Source organism: Oncorhynchus masou, chromosome 30 (assembly GCF_036934945.1).
Source record: "Oncorhynchus masou masou isolate Uvic2021 chromosome 30, UVic_Omas_1.1, whole genome shotgun sequence".
Taxonomy (NCBI): domain Eukaryota; kingdom Metazoa; phylum Chordata; class Actinopteri; order Salmoniformes; family Salmonidae; genus Oncorhynchus; species Oncorhynchus masou.
Window position 1 is genome coordinate 15270347 of NC_088241.1, and position 15140 is coordinate 15285486.

A 15140-nucleotide genomic window follows, 5' to 3' on the forward strand; every position below is an offset into this window, starting at 1 on the left:
CACCGCTACATAAAACACCAGATATGAAGTTTCTTGTTTTGTCAAGTGGCCTACTGTTCTGAAACCCCCTGGATGTGTCGATTTGATGCAACAGTCAGCGTTTGAGCTGGCCACGCTGTTTCTTCACAGAGACATTTTGCACAAACACAGTCCTTACAAAGTTATGTCCTGAATGTGACAAGTTTATTTTTGGCTGCAATGTTCAGAAATTCACAGAAGTAGCGGCAGCATAACACAATCATCCAAACCGGAAAATGTAGATGACATTAATCCTAGCGCTAACTGAGGAAAGATTGACGTAACACAAGCAGTCATAGTTAGCTAACAGAAACCACAATGTGAATTAACTAATATAAATAACTATCACGTCAAGGGTGAGCTCACCATTGATCAAAATAATTGAGTAAAACTTAAGAAGAGGAGACAAGGAGTTTGGTCTGTTTGCAGTATGCATGTTGAAGGGGATGTGTTGTGATCTTTCACTTCCCTTCATTCACTTCTGGAAGTTTACTCGAAAGATGAGTGAACTATTCCTTCACCTCATTATAACATATTTTGTCTGACAGATGTTTACGTGACACCCAGAAGGCATTGTATAATGTCAACAAACATGGCATCACACTTAGCGGGCAAATAGCTTAGCTATCACAATCAGTACAGCATTCAAAAAAGTATTTTACACATATCAAAGGTGTCCATTACAATCTATTGGAACTCACAGGTGAAAAGGTTAAAACTGCAACATTTTCTGTGAACAATAGCATGAGATTAGCTATCAAACAGCATTTTTTTTTTTGTTATCTGACACATGACAAAAAGTGTAGAATTGCCGGAAATTAGCTTTAAAATTGCAGCATATTTTCAGAGCCTCATGACAAAATGTGTAGACTAGCTTTACAAAACTTAAAATTATTTAGACACAAAATGTGTTGAAATTCAGGAAGTTAGCCGTTTTCCTAAAAAATGAATCTGTTTTTCTAAAACAGGGGCCCTCAAATGCGGTAGTCCAGCCCTGGCCTGGAGTGTTTTGTGAAGCTCCATTTCTATCTTCCCTAGCTGGAGTCTGGGGCGTAGAGTCTGTTACCTCTGCTCTGTTTAAGGGGCTCTGATTAGAGACTCTGATCAGCAAGCAACACAATTGCCACTGAGAGGCTTCCACTCAAGCGAGTAGCTTTACTGTACTTTCTCCACAAGCAGTTATAAGCAGCTTTCAGTTATTTGTTAATGTATCCATTCATTGATTGTCTTGTGTATTTTGCTTATTGTTTAATGTAAAAAAAAAAAAAAAAACGAATTTCTTTCTGCACAGTATGATGAACAAAGGCAATATAATTTAAGCTTATTGATTTCTCCCATTCCCCCATTCTGCATCCTTCCTTTTCTTTAGGTGCTGAATGTCCAGTGCCACTCAAACCTCTGCGAACCCCAGTACGGGAGCCCCCCCAGTTAGTTATCCCCCCACCCTCGCAGTACCCTCCCCCTCCCTCAGACCCAGACTCCCCCGATGCCTCACCAGAGAGCCATGGGGAGGAGGTCCCTCAGTGTAGGTCTCTCATCCCAGCTGACCTCCTCTACTGTTGGGCTGCCTTTCCCTCCGGCAGCCAGCCACTCTCCTTCCAACCTTCATGTCTTCCTCTAACTCCTCTCCTTTTTCAGTGCTGCTTCCCTCCCTGTACTTCATAGTTGTTGTTGAATGTCCTGTGTGGCTCAGTTGGTAGACCATGGTGCTTGCAATGCCAAGGTTGTCGGTTTGAGTCCCAGAGGGGACCAGTACAAAAAATATATATATATGAAAATGTATGCACTAAGTTGCTCTGGATCAGAGCTTCTGCTAAATGACAAGAATGTTAAAATCAAGCTGTGTGTATCACAGTTTTCCCTCTTAACGTGTAGTCCGGCTCATGTGGACATTCTATACAAGCTTGCCACGTCGTTCATCTCCTTTGCAGCCAGTTAAACAGTTACGAGGCCTCCTTTATAACAGACAGGCTGATAGGCAAGCTGAGCCCAATGCTGAAGGTCAGCTGTGACAGTGAAGTTCCTTGTATCCCAAATGGTACCCTATTCTCTATATAATGCTCTTCTTTTGACCAGGGCCTATAGGGCTCTGTTAAAAAGTAATGCACTATAAAGGCAATAGTGTGCCATTTAAGACGCAACGTTAATCATCCTGTGAGGTTTTCATTGTATGTTTTTGTTAATCTCCTGCTGTCTGTAAAAGGCTGTGAGTTTCTGTTGTCAGGCTGCGATAGCTGCAACTTCTTTCTCCAGGGCTCCAGAACACTTATCTACCCTGTCCTATTTCTATCTCATGTCTTCTTCTTTTCCCTCTCTCTGCCTCTCCCCTCCACAGTCTACTGCTGTGCCCCTGTCCGCTTCCCGTTCTCCAAGCCTCGGTGAACAGACACAGACCGACTTCTCTGGCCTGCCGTCCTCTCACTGTCTTCCTCTACCACCTCCTCTCCTCCCTCGCCTCTTCTGCACCTTCATCTCCTCCTGCTGGACCTCTGCTTCTTCCATCCTCCTTTTCCTGTTCTTAGAACTGCCCCTTGAACTTCCTTTCTTTCCCATCTCTACACTTTCAAATCCTCTCTTGTTGATGTCTTTTCTTTTCCTTGTTTTTGTGGCTTGTTTTTATAAATGTCTGTATATACAGTATAAACTATAAGCCATTTTGTATTTCAGGTAGTTATACAGTGGTTTGTTCGGTAGAGAACTAAGAGGAACGTGATGTGTGAGGGCTGATGGGGACAGGGATGTGTGTGATCAGTAGGCTGTTTAAGTGCAGATGAAATAGCCATACATGTATTGAGTGTGGAGTGATTGATGTAGACATTCTGAAATGAGGGTGTAAGGAAAGTAATACGATATCTCCAAATCAATGATTTGATGGTGGTGGTATAGGTTTCTATGTTATTGCTTAGTGTTTGTAGTGGTTAGTAACTAGAAACCAGGCTGTTGTTTCTCTGCATGCTGATTGGTTGTCTCCATTAAGGAGCGACCAATAAATCAATGACACTTTTTATGTGGAGGGTTCATCCTTTTTATGAGATTAGCTCCTTGGACATTGGTTAGTATTAGTGGGTTTGTGAGAAGCAGCTTCACTGCGACAACATATCAGTGGAGAGCTATATAGAAGTCACTCTTGTTTACATGTTTTTAGCTTTTACGTTGGACGTGTGAGTGAGTGAAATAAATAACTCTTCTGTATTGGCTTATCCAGATATTCAGCCCTCCTTTAAGTGCCTTTGTCAATAGCAGCATTCATGTGGGTTTTAATTGTGTTATATTGAACAAAAAAAGCATTTAAAAACATATCATTACAAGTGCAAAATTAGCATGGCGTCCAAGACAGATCATTGAGATCAAGGATTTCCTTGAAATGGACAAGCATGAAAATATTAATATTTTATCATTTCATTTTACATTAAAGACTTAAGACCATTTGTGTATTGAGGCCATGAGGAAATTATTTGTGATTGGGATTTGGTCTGTGTGTGCTGGTAATGTGGCTTAGTGTGTTTCAGTATGTTGTGGATAGAGAGATGATAGATGTCTATGACTGGATGTGTGTGAGAGAGAGTTACTGCCTTAGTCTTGACTTGGTTTGTGCATGATTTGGGTTTATGTGATGGGAGCGAGGATGAGTTCATGTTTGTGTAAGAATTTGTTTTGGATGGCTAAGCCAGTGCTGGGAAAGGTTTGGGAGGGCCACTCTGTGTGAGTCACTGGATCTCCAGGAACAGGCTCTCTTCACCATTACAGCTCTGCCTGAAGTTGACAGGCCTAGTTCTTACACACTCATGGGTTGGGTGGCTTTAAAGCATCTCTCTAACGACTCCTCAGTGGTGTGCTCTGCATGCTGGCTGGATAATACTGTAAACCTAATAAATGGAACATACAGTTAGTCTGAAGTTTACATACACTTAGGTTGGAGTCATTAAAACTCGTTTTTCAACCACCACAAATCTATTGTTAACAAACTGTAGTTTTGGCAAGTCGATTAGGACATCTACTTTGCATGACACAAGTAATTTTTCCAACAATTGTAGACCTCCACAAGTCTGGTTCATCCTTGGGAGCAATTTCCAAACGCCTGAAGGTACCACGTTCTTCTGTACAAACAATAGTACGCAAGTATAAACACCATGGGACCACGCAGCCATCATACTGCATAGGAAGGAGACGTGTTCTGTCTCCTAGAGATAAACGTACTTTGTTGCGAAAAGTGCAAATCAATCCCAGAACAACAGCAAAGGACCTTGTGAAGATGCTGGAGGAAACAGGTACAAAAGTATCTATAGCCACAGTAAAACGAGTCCTATATCGACATAACTTGAAAGGCCGCTCAGCGAGGAAGAAGCCACTGCTCCAAAACCACCATAAAAAGCCAAACTACGGTTTGCAACTGCACATGGGGACAAAGATCATACTTTTTGGAGAACTGTCCTCTGGTCTGATCAATAAAAAATAGAACTGTTTGACCATAATGACCATCGTTATGTTTGGAGGGAAAAGGGGGAGGCTTGCAAGCCGAAGAACACCATCCCAATCGTGAAGCACGGGGGTGGCAGCATCATGTTGTGGGATGCTTTGCTGCAGGAGGGCCTGGTGCACTTCACAAAATAGATGGCATCATGAGGCTGGAAAATTATGTGGACATATTGAAGCAACAGCTCAAAATATCAGTCAGGAAGTTAAAGCTTGGTCACATATGGGTCTTCCAAATGGACAAAGACCCCAAGCATACTTCCAAAGTTGTGGCAAAATGGCATAAGGACAGCAAAGTCAAGGTATTGGAGTGGCCATCACAAAGCCCTGACCTCAATCCTATAGACAATTTGTGGGCAGAACTGAAAAAGCATGTGCGAGCAAGGAGGCCTTCAAACCTGACTCAGTTACACCAGTCTGTCAGGAGGAATGGGCCAAAATTCACCCAATTTACCCAAAATGTTTGACCCAAGTTAAACAATTTAAGGGGAATGCTCCCAAATACTAATTGAGTGTATGTAAACTCCTGATCCACTGGGAATGCGATGAAAGAAATAAAAGCTGAAATAAATAATTATCTTCTATTATTCTGACATTTCACATTCTGAAAGAAAGTGGTGATCCTAACTGATCTAAGATGGGGAATGTTAACTAGGATTAAATGTCAGGAATTGTGGGAAAACTGAGTTTAAATGTATTTGGCTAAGGTGTATGTAAACTTCCGACTTCAACTGTATGTATTAATGTTCCTGCTTTTGGCTTGATGGGCAGTGAGATAAGTGAGACGTTATACAATCTAAATGTTTTGCTCCAATGCCAAGTGGGAGACCATAGGACTACGGTATATGATGCAACATGTCAATATCGTTCATGGGAAATACTGAGTACAGGATCATAAGGTATGTTTAAGCCTGCCCACATCAACGTAGCGGTTTCATTGAGCCACAAGTGTGTGTCTATCTCAGAATGTATGTCTAGCTGACATTGTATAATACAATTTCTCTCAATCTTCCCCTCTCTGCTTTCCTCCTTTCTCTGTCATGCACATGCTTGTACAACCTCTCTTTTTTGTTGTTGCTGTGAACTGTTCTTCTCAATAGACCACAGATAACATTGTAACTAGATCAGCTTATTTTACATCATTATACAGCTTTCTTCTGTCAGTTGATAATACTGATGATTATGCTGTTGATGATGATGATGATCTACCACCCCTCTGCCCGGACACCAGCTTGGCTGCACTCTCGGCGTCTCTCTGTGGCAGGACCCCAGACCCCAGACACAGAGGCAGAGGAGACTTTATCCATGGGCAGCAGTGGCAGTGGCAGCTTCCAGGACCAGGGCTATGCAGCCTCCGAGGGCATGGCTGAGGACTCTGGCCTGGTCAGCTCCCCCTTGGCCTCCGACACCACTCACCCTACCTCCCCTGTCGGGAGCCTCTCCCTGGGCTCTTCTGGCTCCTCTCACCCCATGATCCATCCCCTCACCAAGGACTGTTCTAGTGATAGTGACGAGGGCTGTGCCACGTGGGGCTCCAGACACAGGTACTGTAGCTGTGCTACCACTGACCTGCTCTGCTCACTGCATTATCATAGCAATGTTCAGCATGGACACTTAGCAAAGTCAAACTCACACTGCTTTTCAATTATTATTTCTTAGTTATCCTACCCTTATGCACTTACTACTACTAGCCTTGTCGCAGACCTTAGCTAAAGCTGTTTTTGTCATAACAATGGTACCTAGTCTTGGAGTCAGATCCTCCCTGTGATTTACCAACTCCCTCCTCGCTCCCAGTTCTCAGTTCTGCCTCGCGTCTCTCACTATTTAGTCAGCTTTCTCACGTCTCACATGTCTCTGTACCGGCTTGTTTTTAAAGGCCTGTTTTACTGCGCCAACAGCGCTTCCTGACTGAGTCACTGCTGTCCACGTGTGTTGAAGCTAAGGGGCTACCTTCCAAAGCCTGCAGCGTCACTTAAATCTGCTGGGCTCTAAAGTGAAAGCTCTGGGGTTTTTCTCAGGAAAATAGGCTCTACCTAGTCTGCAGGAGAAAAGTTCTATTTGGCTTGGCCAAGAAGAGAAGAAATATAACCCCATGCCATTTTAGGTTAGTTTAGAAAAGAAACACATAAATAAAACAGAGGAATGCTCAGTGGACACCTTGAACTAAGTGTGAAAGAAATATAAACTCAAACACAAGTACTATGAATAAATATTTCAAGGGCAGTAGACTCCACCATCACCTAAATGTAACTTTCAAACTTTTGAGTTAACTTGAGTTCTCCTTTTATGCTACCTGCAAAACAGTTCATAACTTAACTTGTATTACCCCCTCCTCCCTTAGACACAGCAGTGATATCAGCCACAACGACAAAGCAGGCAAAACAAAGGACATCTATGACGAGGACCCAGAGCTCACCACTCATTTCAACCAGACTCTGGCTGATCTGGATGCTGATCTAGCAGGTGAGCTTTTAGTAGAACACAAATACAAATACATTTTTTTTTTTATTGTCCATCAAATGCACATGAATGACATACTGGAGACATCCTAGAAACCACAATGGATGCACAGGACCAAAACAATATTTGTTGTATCGTCAATAAGCAGGCCGGCTAACACGTATTTTCATTTGTCCATGTCCACTAGATATAAGTCACATAGATGCTGTTTCAGTGCAAGAGCACCCCTACGTGATGTCCACTGAGAGCAATGACATCCCCGTGTCTGTGGTGGATATGGAGGTCCCGGTCACAGCCATAGATGAAGTCCTGGAGGATTACGAGACACAGAGCATGACGGATCACCAAGCCACACTAATGAGTAGCTCTCAAAGAACGGACAATAAAGACCTGAACCACAGTCATCATCATTCAAGTGTTGGTGGCATACAGAACAAAAACAACAACGCCTGTACGTCTGACGGCTCCAGCAAAGTCAGCTCTGCTCAACCACAGCCCGCGCAGCGCCTCAAATCACCAGGGAAGAAGCTTGCCAATGGCACCACGGGGAAAGACCATACAGCAGTGGTCTCTAAGACTAAAGTAGAAGTTCAAAGATGGGAGTCAGCTCCCTCAGCTGAGAGGAAAGCCTCACCTGTCAACAGCTCTCTCGCTGTCCCAGAGAGCCATTCCAAGTCCCCTGAGGAAGAGGTTCCCACCTATAGAGGCCACGCTGCCTCACAGTCACAAACAAAAATCACATGTAGCCCTGTCTCCCGATTTGGTATGAAGACATTCACTATCGTCCCTCCCAAGCCCGCAGTTGCAACCCGGCCTCAGAAGCCAGCAGAGGCCCCGGCCACTCTGACAACAGGTGCCATTAGAATTGACGATCAGGGTAACATGGTCAAAGTAGCCATCGCCCGAAACAAGTTTGGCGGATCCTCTGAGTCTGGGATCAACAAAGATGACTCTGTCTCACCACTCCTGGGGAATGCCAAAACATTCCGGAGCTCCTCGGAGAAGCAGGACACTTCTGCACATTCGGTCCCCACTAGTAGAGGGCCTGTCCCTTTCACAAAGACCCAGAGCCCAGAGTCTGAGGTCCACAAACCCACCCATCGGGTCGTAGCCTCTGAGCCACCTGCAGCCAAGGCAACACCTAAGGAAACATGCAAAGATGTGGTTGAGGTAACAAAGGACATCTCACAGGAAGCAGAGGGCAAGGCCTCAGTTCCAGTTTCAGAGACTCCTGTGCAGCAGAAGACTATGAAACTGAACCCTAGTTTTCTCCAAGATCAGAAGAGAAATCTTTCCTTCCTCAAGCCGTCCAGGAGAACATCCAGTCAGTACGTAGCTTCTGCCATTGCTAAATACGCTGTGAAGCCCACCATGGCCAAAGCTGACAACATCCATGAAGTACCATCGGAGTTGTCTGACCCCATGAGAAGAACACCTGGCAGTTACGGCTATCAGAAAGAGGGTCGATCCTTTCATGTAAATCCACAGCGTTCCGCTGGTACATCTACTAATGTACCAGTGAAGAAGGAGAGCAGCTCTGGGTCTGGGTCCTATCACGCCGGTGCTAAATGTTACCCTGAATACCTCTCTGCAGAGAAACTGGTAGTCTCTGGTGAGTCGACGCAAGGAGTGGACAGGAGTGGTTATGGGAGCAGTTCTACCCTGCGAGTTGCTGGACGAAACTCCAAGTCACTGGACTCTGATACAGTGGCCAATAACACTAAGCAGCATGGGCCCAACAGTCCCAGTCCCAGACAGATGACACCAGCACCACAATCCCCCACTAAACAGGTACCTGCCATCTCCAAGCCCTCGCAGGGTCAACCACCTGCAGAGACACTAGGTCCCAAAAGTCATCCAGTCCTGGCAAAGAAGCCTGAACCACCACGAGCAGCTGCTGCCAGCAACGACCTCCCAGAGCCCCAGCAGGTCAGTCTGTTTGGGCCGGTGAAGAAGTTCAAACCTGTGATCATGAAGTCGGTCCAGATGGACACGTCGCTACACACCACTCTGATGTCGGCCATCCAGTGTGGGGATGGGAAGGAGAGGCTCAGAAAGGTGAGGGAGAGAGGCCCGTCATGCTAACTTCACAAAGATCACTGTTTTTCTTCTTTTTTTTTTTAAAGTGCAAGTCTACAGCTACTTATAATGACTGTAATCTGGTTGGTTTGGTTTCTAATTTCCCTGATTTTCCCTGTCGGATTAGGTATCGGACTCAAGTGCAAGCAGCACTTTGAAGAAATCGTCCTTTGTTGAGGAAGAGAATGAGCGATGTGCGCTACTGGCAGCCATTAGAGGCCAAAGTAACTCTGCAGGGCTAAGGAAGGTAAGCTATAGCCAAGAGTCAGATGGGGTTTTGCTTTGGTTTTGCAATGTCTTGATATAGCACAGGGGATCTGTTGCTTGTCACTGAATAGCTCATTTCAGGAGAACAAGCAGCACTATGTTTATTATATATATGAGTCTATTTGCGTTCCACTTGAATGTGATCTGGTTTGTTTTCATGTAAGGACCATGGTGAAATGAGAGGAGTGAAATGTGTAGTTGTGAGGGAGGCCCGATGTAGTGAGCTCTAGAATGTTCGTGCCCAGCTCACCAGCAGGAATCTCAGAAATGTGCATTACTAAATCAGGTTCTCAGGGCAATAACATGGAATTTAGGTTTGATAAAAAAGAATGGAATGTTTGATGGGAGTTCTTGATTCTATTCCTTAGCTACATGTTAAATTTAGTTGGAGGAGTTAAAGTAGATCCAGGCTAGCGACAGCTTAATTTAGAGTTGCAAAGCTGTTTGAAATGCCTTTAAACTTTTGTTTTGCTGCCTAGTAAACCACTGGGGTTAACAAGGTATAAGAGGGAAATTGTGTGTGTGTGCGTGCGTGCATGTGGAAGCAGCCGTCAAATGGGTCTATGTATCTGGACTGCCATTGTTCCCTTCTCTACGCTCCACAGACCATATCCCAGGCTGCAGAGGAGCTTGACAAGTTCAGGAAGACTGAGGAGGATGTGTGTGATGCCTTCCCTGCCATGCCTCCCCCTCCTCCATTTGTGCCTCCGCCACCTCCACCCCCCTCTATGCTCCCTCCTCCTCCCCCTCCCTCCACTCAGCCCAAGCCCACTGTGGTGGGGGAGCCTCTGGGGGCTGGGCGGAATCCCGCTCTGGCCCGGGACGCAATGCTGGAGGCCATCCGCTCTGGCTCTGCAGCTGATCGCCTGAAGAAGGTACAGTACTGCAGGCAGCCACACTAACAATACATTAGCAACACACAAAAGAGGGAGACCGTCAATTCAATGTTTTCAGATAGAGCAAATGGAGGTGATCATAAATTACCTTTTGTGCATGCACTCACATGGGAACTCACCAGCCAGGCGACTACCCACCATTTCTCACCTAGTATTACCTGGTCTTTTGTTGCAACATGTCTGTGACGGAACTAACAACTCCTGGGAAACATTCTGTGCTAGCTGGAGACCAAGATTCCATCACGTAGTTCCACAGTCTGTGGGGCTGTGCAGCTTGAGAAATGTATTGTTCCATTAGATTAATCAATGAGACAAATACAATAAAAACACTTTCATTCTTTACAAAATGTTTTACTTCTTGCATGATCTGAACTCTGTTAACTTTAACTCAATGTCAGGCAATTTTTAATTGGTACAGAGCAAAAAATAACACGGGTTTTCATGTTTCATCTATTTTATTCAGGTCAATGCCCCCACAAAAACAGTTCAAGTGAACGGTAGACTTGGTACTATACAAGCAGCATCATCCCTCTCACAAGGACAATAAAGAATCTTCCAGAATGATTCCAGAACATCTTGAAAACCATCTGATTAGAATCGTCGTAGGCAGCCAAATAATATGTTGTCTTTCACCTTAATTTATCACTGTCCTTATGTATATGTATCCAGTTATGTGTACTTGAATAGTTGCAATAACTGGAAAGATTAATTGCTGTACAAAAGCATGTGCCAATTTTTGTTGCTTTTTATTAGCTGCTCTTGATGATAATAATGATAATAATAATAATAATAGTAGTAGTAATCTTAGGAAATTATTTTTGCTCTTTTATTATTTCTTTTTATTTTACTTTTTAATACTAGTCCACATGGAATTGATGCCTCATGCTGTCTTACTGTCAGTGTTATATTTGATTATTACATATTTGCTGTAAATTTTCCATGTAATAGGATGCAATGGATCAGACTCCTTGATATAGTGCAATGAGTAACACTGGTCACCAGTAACACTGGTCAAGCATCACTAAATTTGGCTCCAAGGGACTCTCATCTCCAGGTGTTGATTAGGTATGTATCCCAAATGGCAGGCTATTCCCTATATAGTACACTACTTTTGACCAAAAGCTTATGGGCCCTAGGCAAAAACTAGTGCACTAAATAGGGAATAGGGTAGCATTACTCTAGTTTATTTTTGCAAAGCTCTGGGTTTTTAGATCTCATCTATGCTGCTATTCAACCTTTATATGTTTTTATTTTTGATTTATAATGCCTCTTAATATATTTATTTTAATATTCAGAGAAAATATTACTAACATCCTTTCTTGACATTACAAAAGCATTTTTGAAACATTTCTGTTTATGTGTAACTATTGGTGAATAATATCACCATGACTTAGTAAAATAGTTTACTAATCAATAGATATATGAGTAATGAACAAGAGGTATGGGCTGTTACTCCATTTTCAGAAAACAATTCTGGTTAATATTTGCTATGATTTTATGGTTTATTTAATCACAAAGTGTTCTATGTTGTTTGCATGGGGCTCCAGTGCACAGCTTTTTGTTATTGTTATTGGGGCGGTTAGAGCGTTGGATGAGTAACCGGAAGGTTGCAAGTTCAAACCCCCAAGCTGACAAGGTACAAATCTGTCGTTCTGCCCCTGAACAGGCAGTTAACCCACTGTTCCTAAGCCATCATTGCAAATAAGAATTTGTTCTTAACTGACTTGCCTAGTTAAATAAAGGTAAAATAAATTTAAAAAATTGTATTCAACAGTAGATCTGATGTGCAGTACTGTACATGAGCTTGTTTCTCTAGACGTTTTATGGCATTACTATAGTAGTTGAAAGAAAGCAAAAGTGAATATTATAATATATCTTGCAAATGAGTACTATCTATATTGATCAGAATGACTGAATGATAGACTTAAAGGGCCCCCCAGTGTAAAGCATGAAAATAGGGACCACACGATTCTAGACTGGTCTGTCAAAAGATGGATTCATAGGTTGTCCAGTTCCTTAAAATTCAGTTTAGATGTTTACTTATGTTCTAGACCAGCAGGCTCCAGACCTACGAGGTCTGGAGCCTGCTGGTTTTCTGTGTTACCTGATAATGAATTTCCCCCACCTGGTGTCCCAGTTCTAAATCAGTCCCTGATTAGAGTGGAACAATGAAAAAAAGCAAAGGAACTGGCTTCAAGTTCCAGAGTTGTGTTTGAGGCTAGAAAGTTATACATTTTGTTAACTACAGATAAATGATTACAGTAATAAACTGTTGTTAAAATTGGAAATAAATAGAATAATAGAAATCCAATCAAATTTAGTTTTATAAGCTATTGCTTTTTTATGTTAAGTGCATGTTGTTTTTGGAAGAATTTCACATTTTATTTTATCCACAAATTATACTTTTTTCAATAAATGATTTTTGTAAACATGTAACAGTTTTTTCTTCTGTACATTGATCTTAAATGCTGTCTGGATGTGCACTTCAAATTACACTGTAGCTATAATGTAAGTACAGTGTAACTACTTGCAATAACCCTAATCCTAAATACAGTGTAAGTGCAATGTAACAATGAGCTTATAACTGCAGGGTAAAATCTTATGTATATTTATGTATTGATCGTTTGGTAGTGTAGCAAGCTCTTGAGTCATGGAGCAGTTAATCTAACATGCAGTAATGTGTTTCTCATTTGGTTGTTGGCTGTGGTTATTGTTGTCCTTATGAAATCTGGAAGCCAAACAGACCTCTTTCTTATGATGCCACCAGGCTTACATGTTGTTTTGAGAGGATTTCCACATCAGAGCTCTCCCAACTATTCCAAGCAACTCTGAACCATGACTCATCATGTGGTCATTACTGACATATAACTTAACTTAAACTGTATTCCCTGACCATACTGGTTTAGGTTCCCCCAAAAATCCTATAGATGGCCTCCTAGGCCCTAACATTTCAGCGTTTGCAGATCTGAGCGGTCTGGATCGGTATAATCAGGGTAGTGGTGGTTTATTACACTATTTTGATTCCATCTTACAGATCTACCCAGTTAGGGTTAAGGGGAAGGTGTTAGTGAGAGAACTAAGACCAGCAGTGGGAGCACAATGTCCCTTCACTTCAGCTTCACAGGCTTTTTGCTTTGCTTTGCCTGATCTGCCTCTCTCAAAGGCCGGGCAGGTCCACAAAAAGTAAGTGATCTGGGGATTAGGTTTCTGGGTATGTGTCTGTTGTCTGACATGCGATCCAGATTTCACCATATACAAAGAAAGTATGTGTCCGAAATAGCTCCCTATTCCCTGTATAGTGAACTACTACCCTATGGGCCCTGGTTAAAAGTCGTGCTCTATAAAGGGAATAGGGTGTCATTTGGGATGCTGCCAGAAAGGGTAATCCTCTCCACACTGGAGGTCTGTAAATACTTGCTGGCCCACAGGCCCTCTGTCGGTCAGAATTCCTGCTCATTTGTGGCCATTCTCTGTCTTATGAAACTAACTGCAGCAAGACAGAGTGTTTGGTTGGTTCCAAGCCAACCGCCGCCACAACCGTTAATGCAGAAAAACAAATCTCTTTCTAAATCAAGACTTACTGGCAGCTTATGACACAGCATAGACGAAGGTAGTGGTTAATTCACAGCATTCATGGTTGAGAAGGATGATGGCTATCAATTCTTTGTCTTAACACCATTTCCACGTGTTACTTTTGTAAGTAAGATTCCTGCAATATCACATTTTATTTGTCAGGTACACAGTTTCATCAGGTATATAAGTTGCAGTGAAATTCCTGAACATCCTTGTGATAAAAAACGTTGGAAGAGCAAATGCAGCTTTTCAATGCAACTATGTTCACGTTAGCCTTGGCTCCCAAGATTGGCCGAAATGAAAGCCTGTGACAGAGGCTATGGTCACATGGGCCTAATGCATGAATAATGTTACAGAGAGGAGATCTGATCCCAGGTGTGATGTTGTGTCTGTGTACAATGCCCTTTTATATTGTGGCGTGTTTGGCAGGGTCACACAGTATGGAACCACCGTTGTTCTCTTCACCCAGATACTACAAGTCTGGGACGGGTCCTCTGTCTTCCCTACCCTGTCATTAGGCAGGCTCAGCTGAGGAACGTTCCAGACTTACAACCTTTTACACTACAGACACTTTGAATTCTTTCCCATGGTTGAGTTCATTGAGTAAATCCCATTTTAGGTGTTTTATTAGAATAATCAGATTGATAAATCACATACTGTGGTATATTAATAGCACAATGGCTACATTTGCACAATTATATGAAGGAATATATACTCACCACCATGGTTAGTGCAGGGCATGTAACCCCTGTAAGCCTATTGCAACACAGTGCTTGGAGGGGTGAAATACCAAAATACTGCATAGAAGTAGGGAAAGGTAACTCCAGAGCATTGAACTCTTGATTAAACTTTTATGCAACAGGACCAATAGGAGATTATGAAATTGAAAAACAACAACTGTACATTTTGTAGTGTAGCCCAAAATGTTATATGTAATTGTATGGTGTATGCTTACAGTCACTTTTATCCAAAGACTCACAGTTATGCGTGCATACGTTTTTACATATGTGCGGTCCAGGGAATCAAACCCACAACCCTAGTGGTGCAAGCGCCACTCTCTACCAACTCAGCCATACAGGACCACTATGTAAGTATCATATAGATTTACAGTTTGAAAAGCTATACAATGGTGACACAATGGACTGAAATAAGGTTAGACCAAAGGGCTGGAACTGAAATAAAACCTGAGCAATACTGTCAACTTTCCAGGGTCCCTGCTCCACTTCTTTGCACCCACATGCTTACTCCAGGCTGAGACCTGAGACCCCGGGGCCTGATTTACATGGGAACGAGCATGGGGGCTGTATCTACTGATTTGGGAAAAGTTTGCTGTGTATAGTGTCTATTTTTGCAGCAGTGTGCTATGTCTACAGA

The 15140-nt window shown here is 42.9% G+C and overlaps 1 protein-coding gene across 5 annotated transcripts in view; it reads left to right on the top strand.

Moving 5' to 3' along the window:
- LOC135522131 (protein cordon-bleu-like) overlaps positions 1-12629 on the top strand; it is a 68202-nt gene extending 55573 nt beyond the window's left edge. For 4 of the 5 annotated variants that reach the window (XM_064948119.1, XM_064948121.1, XM_064948120.1 and 1 more), the window contains 7 exons: positions 1388-1543; positions 5723-6035; positions 6833-6954; positions 7139-9009; positions 9158-9277; positions 9903-10172; positions 10657-12629. In XM_064948119.1, coding sequence (XP_064804191.1) covers positions 1388-1543; positions 5723-6035; positions 6833-6954; positions 7139-9009; positions 9158-9277; positions 9903-10172; positions 10657-10740 — 2936 coding nt within the window. In that variant the 3' untranslated portion in view covers positions 10741-12629. The remainder of the gene's footprint in view (positions 1-1387; positions 1544-5722; positions 6036-6832; positions 6955-7138; positions 9010-9157; positions 9278-9902; positions 10173-10656) is intronic. The other variant, XM_064948122.1, reaches the window with a different exon arrangement.
- Positions 12630-15140: the final 2511 nt, after the last annotated feature.